At 43.4% G+C, this 8,696-nt stretch overlaps 1 protein-coding gene across 2 annotated transcripts; it reads right to left on the minus strand.

Moving 5' to 3' along the window:
- Window positions 1-120: 120 nt before the first annotated feature.
- On the minus strand, window positions 121-8,025 carry mastl (microtubule associated serine/threonine kinase-like). Of its 2 annotated transcripts, XM_063206958.1 has the most exons (13): window positions 7,694-8,025; window positions 7,388-7,525; window positions 7,153-7,292; window positions 6,977-7,065; window positions 6,559-6,665; window positions 6,221-6,383; window positions 5,866-6,032; window positions 4,393-5,643; window positions 2,682-2,823; window positions 2,433-2,447; window positions 1,262-1,375; window positions 932-1,033; window positions 121-527 (listed from the first exon to the last, which is right to left on the minus strand). In XM_063206958.1, the coding sequence occupies exons 1-13, from the start codon at window positions 7,856-7,858 to the stop codon at window positions 370-372; spliced, it is 2,751 nt and encodes a 916-aa protein (XP_063063028.1). In that variant the 5' UTR covers window positions 7,859-8,025; the 3' UTR covers window positions 121-369. The 2 variants fall into 2 exon arrangements, with proteins under 2 accessions (XP_063063028.1, XP_063063030.1); XM_063206960.1 differs by lacking the exon at window positions 2,433-2,447 and having other exon boundaries at window positions 7,694-8,024.
- Window positions 8,026-8,696: the final 671 nt, after the last annotated feature.

The following is an 8,696-nucleotide window of genomic DNA, read 5'->3' on the forward strand; positions in this document are numbered from 1 at the left end:
ACGCTTTTCATGATGCTACTCTGGAGGTGTTGTGAATGGTTAGTTATAAGTAAAGATTCCAGAAGGACTCGTTGACTTAAGTATTTCCAGTGAATGTGTTATACGAGATATAGACCTTGGTGATGACAAGTCATTAAGATTTTATTTTTTTCAATGTATTTGAAAGCACTTACATGTTAAAACAAAGCATAGTGTTTAAAATCTTTACCCTATTAATGTTGTTGATCAGTATAAATAAACAGTGTTGATCGAGAGACAATATATTACAATATATTTAGTGAACAAAAACAAACAAACATAGATACATAGAGGAAAGCAAAAGATGGTGAGTACCAGACATTCCACCCTGAGTAGTTATTGTACTGTACATTACATACTGAATGCAGAGAGGACCAGGTGCTGGGCTGTGTTTCGAGCATCAAAGTAAGAAGTGTCCGTGTCATCCTCAGGCTGGGGGATGAAAGGCATGGTCTGGTTCTGGAGGTTGGTCCAGTCCAGGCCCGCAAAGAAGCGATGGCGTTTCAGCTCTGTGGAACAGCGGCGGCAGATGTTTGTTAGTCAAAAGGCCGTTAAAAACGATGACACTGCATTCACGACTAAAAAGGTGCCAGACAGTAACAAAATTGTGAAAATGGAAACAAAAATCTCTGTAAACTTAAATCCTTTTGGTTTTTTAATTGGCAAGCTTTCAGTCAAAGACCTTTCACAGTGCACACTTAGTCAAAAAAAAGTTGGGGGGGGGGAGAAACTGATTAAATCTGTATCGTAATCACACTGAATTTCACTTCATATTTGTGATGGTACAGTATGGCTTCATATTTGTAACCCTAATGAACAAAGGAATCTGGAGTGATGAAAAGTAATGGCTCTATTTATGTAAGTGTAGCAACTTCATTGTAGTTTGTTGAGTTTGACTTGTGAGATGTTTTACCTTTTAGGCCAGCACGTTTGGCCACATCCATGGTCAGCAGAATCTCTATGGCATCTTTGGCATTGTGGGAAATCTCCTCCTCACCATCTGGCCAAGGGATGTCTAGGCAGCACCAAAGATAAGAAAAAAAGAAGTTGATGGCTAACTATGAAGATGAAATGCTATGTTTTTCATGGACACAAAAAGGCATTGCAAACCCATATCAGTTTATTTCAAAGATAGCGGGTTGAGATGCACCATAATAAAGCCACACACAATAAGAGCCACCACAATAAAGATACGTTTTTCATGGCGGCAGCCAGGTGACCGAACACAAACCTGGTTACCCACCTCTATTTAGGATGTTCTGGAAGACGAGTTGTGGCGTCTCATCGTTGAAGGGAGGGATGCCTGTGAGGAACTCAAACAGGCACACCCCTAGCGCCCACCAGTCCACCATCACATCTGCCCAGAGACAACACAGTTACTAACACAGGTACACCAATGCACTCACATTTGCAAGTACAGATACACAAGGCTAATGGTATGCCTCGACACACACAGAGACGCACACACAATATGCAATGCAGAAAGGCTGCATCGCAAACTGTACAGTAGGTAGAACTTGTTCCGTTTGCTTCAAAGCACATCAGGATCTTTTGTCATTTGCATTTTTTTCATAAATTTTAAGATTTGTTTTCTCTTAGAAAGTCTGCTGGTGTCGGCATGGGTTTCCCCTCGGGTATTGTAAGTTTTAAATGAACTGCTCATGTCCTCTCCACTCCATCTACTGGTGGGAACATTGATTGCAGTTTTGCTTGGTCACACACCATTCACATCCAGTAATTAAGGTGCATGAGGCCCCAGTAGCAGCCAGCAGGAACATGACACTAATCCTGCCCATGTTTTGTTACACAATCGTGGCATGCATCATGTGTGTGAGGAGGAATACAAGTCAGATTTATTTACAGCATGTTAGACAGTGACATCTGCTACTATTCTACAGCTGTGGAAGCAAGCAGTTATCAGAGTGACCTGATCTTCCTCAATAAGACTTTCTGAACCTTTCTTGCCATATACGTTAGCAAAACGGCAAACAATTTTACTTTATGGTTTGTGGTGTGTGAAAGACTGAATCCACCAAACACCAATCACCAGCCTGAGATTCCAACACACACACTGTACATGTAAATGTTAGCGTAATGAAGATTTGAAGAGTTCGTCCTTCAGTTATGAAATCGTTGTTGTTTGGGGGGGTGGGGGGTGGGCAAAATCACTCTCCAATCTCCAAGTCATATTTTGGACAGTCCCAGAAGAACCAGCCAGAGGACCACTGAAGCAGTTAGAGCGGGAGAGGTCGAGATGGAAAAACAGCAATGCCCAAATATCAGTGCTAAATTAAGCCCTGGCCTTTGGCCCCGGCCGGGACAGAGCACACTGCCAGCAGTCGCATGCAAAAGGGAGAAAAAAAACCCATCATCACCCAATGTACTCACAAAACCTCTGTTCTTGTCATACTTACCGTGAATCATAATTCCTGAAACATATTGATGAAATTCTATCAAAAAATGCCAGTATTCTGAATGCTAAAAAGAAATTCCCAATATTTCAACCAGAGAAGTTGAGAACAACAACCCTCTCATTTCCATACCAGTCCATGTGCACTGGTAAACATTACATGATTTGAAATTAAGACATTACATGACTTTTCATCGCAAAGTCCATGTACATATGCTAGTTAATGGATGTGTGATGGGCTCTCATTTCTTACCGTGTGGTTTGCCCATGAGAAGCTCAGGGGCGAGGTAGTCTGGGGTGCCCAGGATTGGGGCACTCTGCACAGGCTCCGGACCTCTACGCACACTCTTGGGCGTCCTGAAGGGGGTGTGCACCATGCCCATTGGAGTCGGGGTCTAGACACACATTGTCGAAAAATGGACAAAGAAGTAGGCTTGTTTCCATTCATGGATACATTTACAATACCGGTACATATCTAGGAATACACAAAAGTGATCAGGTGCATTACTTTCTACACTATCTACTACTATTAATGCTGAATAATTTGCATATTGCCAAATGCAATGGTGCATGACAGGCTGTCCTTTGACTGCTGTTAACTGCCTAGTCATTTCCACCATTGTATTTTGCAATTTGAGACTTTGATTATTTTGCCTACCTGCTAGGCAGAGCTACAACAATTCATGATGCATCACTATGTCCAACTCGTGAGCACAAGCTCTTTGGGATATAAATAGCATGTCCTGGCGGCATACCCTGTATTTTGAAATTTGAGACTACAGGAATTTCACCAAGTGAACGGACAACCAATGAACCATTCACTGCTGAACAGCACCTCGTAGCCTTGAGGGTTTCCACTGTGTACATTTTGTCGCGCCGGTACCAGCACAACTTAATATTTTTACCCACGCACCCTCAGAATTTTCATAGGTTATGTATTCAGCTATATCTATACAATTCTTCACCACTCAGCATCTCTTTGGGATTAAGATGCGGTTTATTCTTTTAAAAGTCACCATATTAGGCGTTTGTGTTAAACAAACAAACAAATGGCACAGCCCTCATAGAGGTGTTGTGGTCAATTTCAGCTTGGTTGTGGCTTTTTTCCCCAATTACATCAAACAAGCTCAATTTTTGATGGATAGTTGATATGAATGACTACTGTTTTCCGGTAGAAAACCATAGAATACAGTGGCATGTGTTTTTATTATATCTATGCCACCAGAGGCAACTTATACCTCCTTGGAATGCATCAAATCGAAGGTGCCTGACGACAAAAGGAAAGAAAAAGGCCCATTAGTTTTTCTCAACAACACTGTTGCTAACCGAGTTAGCAACTTACTTGGTGGCAATGCAATTGAAGAGCTCTTTTCCAAAACGCTATATCCACCATTTTTGACTTTTTGCATTTTAATATTGGAATTGACTGTTAAGAGGTCCTATCATCTTTGTGTGAATTCTTGCCATTCAAATGTTATGAGAACGTACTTTAAGACCTCCATAAAAATGCATTTTGCAATGCATTTCAATGGAATGCCCAATATTAAAATGTCAATTTCCCAACATTCTATAAAATGGATATATAGCTCATTTTGGAAAAGAGCTCTTCAATTTCCCATTGGCAACCTACTAAGTTGCTAACTGGTTAGCAACAATGCTTACGTCCTGACCCCTGCATTTTCCTCCTTTAATGATGCTGCTAACACTGTACTACCTGTGTTTTTATGCACTTTTATTAATGTATTTATTTGGACAGAAATATTTCTATCTTTTTATAACATCTCTATTTTATATCCCCCTCATATATATTTTTTACTTCTTGGTCCTGTGTCTGTATGTATGTCATCTGTTTTTGCACAAGCTGTATGTATGGTCCTGCTGTAACACTTGAATTTCCCCATTGTGGGATAATAAAGGGCATAGTTACTTACTTTAAATACACCCCAGAGGAAGACACACTGTACCTGCTGTGCGGAGCTGCTGCAGCTGGCCCCCCTCTTCTGCATGGGCGTCATGATGGAGCTGTGGAAGGAGGCGTTGCTGACCGAGGTCTCCATGGGCTCCACGGAGCCCAGGCTGAAGCGCGAGCACGTGGACAGGCTGGAGCGGTTGATGGAGCTGTTGTAGCTGCGGAAGGCCACCACGTTGCGCGGACGCAGGAAGGATGGCGACTTGACGGAGCTGACGCGCCGCCTCTGAAACAGGAAGCTGTTGTTTCTGACGGAGTCGTGCGGCCCGAGGCTCGAAGACGTGACGCCAGCCTTTGGCACAGGGATAGGGGCGGAGACAGCGGTGTTGGCAGCTAACGGGGTGGATGGGAAGCAGGCGGAGATGTCGTGCTCATCCAGATCCTCCAGGGAGGAGGACAGGGTCTCTTTGGGGCTCTCGGTTAGACGGAGCGAAGGCACGTCGCCGCTGATGATGGACATGTCGTGGGGAGAGCCGTCCGATTCCATACTCAAGCTCCGGCGCACCTCCTGGGTTTCACTGAGCGAAGAGGAGATGTTCAGCTCTGGGACCTTGCCCATGGCTGCTGCTGTTGCTGACGAAGCATCCACTACCTCATCCCCATGGTCGTCCAGCTCGCACAGCAAGTTCTTGGCCACCTCTTTCGGACTGGACTGGCTCGGCCCCACCATCCTCTTCCTCTCTCTCTGGCCTCCAGAGGAACCACCCTGGCGAGACCCCAGCGCCACGTTGGAGAAGAGCCCTGTGAGGCCTGTGTTGTACTTCGTATCCAGCTCCCCTGGCACCTGCGAGCTTCTCTGGAAGTCCGAGTCCCCCCTCTTGGCCTGCTGTCCCACTGTTTCTGGGCTTCGGTCCACCTCTTCAAAGGCCCGCTTGGCTGACTTGGTGACGGCGGCTTCTCTTGCAACGTCTTGGCTAGGGGTTTGTGTGCACCCGTCAACTCGCGGAGGAGCATTTGCTGCTGAAAGGTAGCAGTCTTCTTTGTCAAACTGGAGCCTCTTCCCTGTCAAGGAGCTGTTGTTGCTCTTCCCTCCCGGGTACCGCTCCTCTGAGAAGTCCAATTGCCCTTTGAATTGGCGTTCCCTGGGGCTGCGATTGTCGAGGGACATAAGAGCATTGCTTTGGCGAGGTGTTGGCACCTTGCCGTTTCGTTCAACTGATGTGACCATGGGAGCCACAGCCTGTACAGCCATGGGCAGCGAGTCTTTACCTTGCATTGGTGGTAGACTCTGATTCTCCCGGCATTCCTAAGAACACATTGATATGGAGTCATTCACTGTACTGTATTACATTTTTGGTCAATTAAAGCCTTCACATTTTAAATGACATTACAAATTTACATTGCATTACACTGAAGGTGTGATTTAGACAAAACTACCAAATAAAACCTGGAGTGTATACATTTAAACACTAAGCACTGACTGTATCTACTGTATATACAAAAAATATATAAGGGGTGGGTGAAATACCAAGTCTTCCCACAGAGGGCTGATGCAGTTCTCAGAGTCAGTGACAGGAGAGGAAAAGCAGGATTGGTTACTTCCAGTGCTCGTTGTGTCGCAACGTTGTCTGGACTTCATCAATCTGGGAGTGAGGCTTTTCATAAGCAGACCCGCATTGAAGACTGCGCTACGAGCTGAGAAATAAAAACAAGACATTACTAATGAAGTAAATCATTTAATAGAAATTGCTCAATAAGCACAAAATATTTGATCACACATACAGTACACAGAGGAATTATTTATGCCATGTTGAGACTTTTCTGTCCATGCATATATCTGCAAAACACATTGTCAGATTGTGCACTGCCTTGAATGGCTGTACCTGGAGCTCGTGCGGAACACATGGGCGAGCTGTAGCTTTCCCTCCTTTTCCTCATGCGAGGGGAACAGAGCGAGCTCTTCCGCTGCTCCAACTTCCCACACGTCTTTGGGCTTCGGACTGCTGATAGGCTGCTGTGGCGCTTCCCTTCCATCGCCGGGGTGTTCTGATTGGTTGACGGGTTTAAAATGGAGTGAGGGGTGGGGGGGTAGTAGTTGCATGGTAGCGAAACAGGAAGAGAACAATTAGCCTGAATGCAATTGTGTCATTATGTGTCATTATGCTGAAGTAACTTAACCAAAACAAATCAAGGACTAGGAAGTGGTGACCGTTACACTTACGAGTCCAAGGGAGCTGATCAGTGACAGCACTTGGCCTGGTGTACGGAAATAATCTTTGCTAGGCTTCGCCAAAGAAGGTGTCGTAAGAATATCCAGTAGGTTTAATTCTAAAAGGAAAACATAAACATGATTCAAGCAAACATCATGGTTGCATTATGTTGCCGTACAATGAGCCTTATTAAACGTGCAATGTGCATGTTTCGTGCAGTGTGCAACAAAATCAAGTTTTTACAGTTCTCAATACACTACTTGGCAAATAAATGTTACAAATTCGCTTGACTTACCTGAGGCCTACATGTCATTGAAATGCTAACTAGTTGTGGCATCCCTAGGATTTGTTGAGGCGTGTACCTCCATAAAACTAAGAAAAAGCCAGTCAGAGCAGTTTGACAGACTCCTTTGCAAATGTCATACATACCTCTTTCCAACTTAACTTTTGAAAGCCCAAAGTCTGTTAGTTTGATGTGGCCTTCATTGGTGATTAGCATGTTGTCAGGTTTTAAATCTCTGTAAAAACATGAATGCATTTGTGTATAAACTGGGCACAGCCATATAGAATAATTATACAATAAAATAATAAACACAATAACCTACCTGTGAATTATTCCATGCCGATGGAGGTAATCCAAAGCCAGGGCTACCTCTGATATATATTTTAGAGACATGTCTTCATCAAAATATCCATATATGTGAAGAAGGGACTTCACATCACCTCCAATTAGATATTCCATTACCTGAAACATGTTTTCAGTCATTTTATTGGTATTTACAAGTGAAATATAGATATCTATTACAACAAAAAAGACATTCCAGTCTGATATCAACTTACCAAGTACACTTTAGTGGCTGTTTGCAGAGAGTAGAACAAGTGCACGACAAAAGGACTTTTGCTCAGGGCCAATGCATCTCGCTCTGCCCTCATCTGTTCCGTCATATTTTTACCGACCATGTCTGCCTTGTTTACGACCTGCAATACGTAGTAAACAAATAATAGTTAGATATATAAATAACCAATTTAATGTCAGATAACTGAGGCTATTAGCCTATTACCATATTAGCCTGTCATGCACTGTCAATAAAGCCCAACAGAACGGAACAGGCAAGCAAGTCTCAAGAAAATAGTCTTAAATCTTACCTTGATTGCATACAACCGCGAATTGCATTTCTTTCTAGCAAGATAGACCTTTCCAAAGGCCCCGCGACTAATCGGTTTTACTACAACGAAATCATCGATGGATGGTGGCTTGGGTACTTCGACAGAACACGAATCGGTGTAGGGTTTGCCCACCACGGCATCCATGACTAACTTTGGGTTGGCTTGCAAGGATATCTACACAAATACTCTAAACACCGTTGATGCCGTTGAAGATCTTGCTCTGGAAGTTCGCATTATAAAACTTCTACTGATATTAGTGCGCTATATTAACCACAACGAAAATGTAAACACGAAGCTTTGCATCCTCGTCATAGGTCAGAGATGTTTTGAAATTTTGAAATGCCCTCTAAGTTTGGAGGACCTGTGTGAGGTAGCCCATGGCATTGCCTGTCGTAAATAGAAATGAAAAGGGGCAAAAGTCCTTCGAGATATCATAAACGCTTGTTATATCAAACTAAAATGAATCATGATAAAATAAAATGATACAACTGTAACTAACAGCGTAACTTTTACGATGGGCGGGAAAACGATTGTTACTTAGAATTCAGGCACATTATGGACAGCAAAATTTCTCCATGACAGGCGTCAGTGCTGAATCTGCGCCCCCTACCTATCCGTCCTGCACTTGCACAGTGTCAAGTCAAGTCAAGTCAGCTTTTATTGTCTGTTTCTCCATAAGCACAGGTCATACAAGGACATTGAAGTGTCCAGCTCATATAATATAACATAATATAATATAATATAATATAATATATAAAAGTGCTGGCAACATCACAACATGCTTTACCTTAGCTTGGTAGGCCTATATATCATGTAGATCAGGGGTATTCAATTAAATGTCACTGAGGGCCAGTTTTTCCAAATTCCTCCCAGTAAAGGGGCAGAACATGGAATATGCATGTAACCGCATGCAGCACGATGTCCAAGGTGAGGGTGCGAAACAAAGTGGATAACTTTCCTGACAGAACGGATATTCGCTTCT

The sequence above is a fragment of the Engraulis encrasicolus genome, chromosome 9 (genome assembly GCF_034702125.1).
Source record: "Engraulis encrasicolus isolate BLACKSEA-1 chromosome 9, IST_EnEncr_1.0, whole genome shotgun sequence".
Classification (NCBI taxonomy): Eukaryota; Metazoa; Chordata; class Actinopteri; order Clupeiformes; family Engraulidae; genus Engraulis; species Engraulis encrasicolus.

What these genes read in the sequence shown, in the direction of transcription:
- mastl (XM_063206958.1), bottom strand. Translation starts at nt 7,858, where the DNA reads ATGGATGCCGTGGTGGGCAAACCCTACACCGATTCGTGTTCTGTCGAA. An exon ending in CGCGGTTGTATGCAATCAAG is followed by an intron (nt 7,526 to 7,693) that starts GTAAGATTTAAG and finishes TACGTATTGCAG; the next exon opens with GTCGTAAACAAGGCAGACAT. An exon ending in CGGCATGGAATAATTCACAG is followed by an intron (nt 7,066 to 7,152) that starts GTAGGTTATTGT and finishes ATGTTTTTACAG; the next exon opens with AGATTTAAAACCTGACAACA.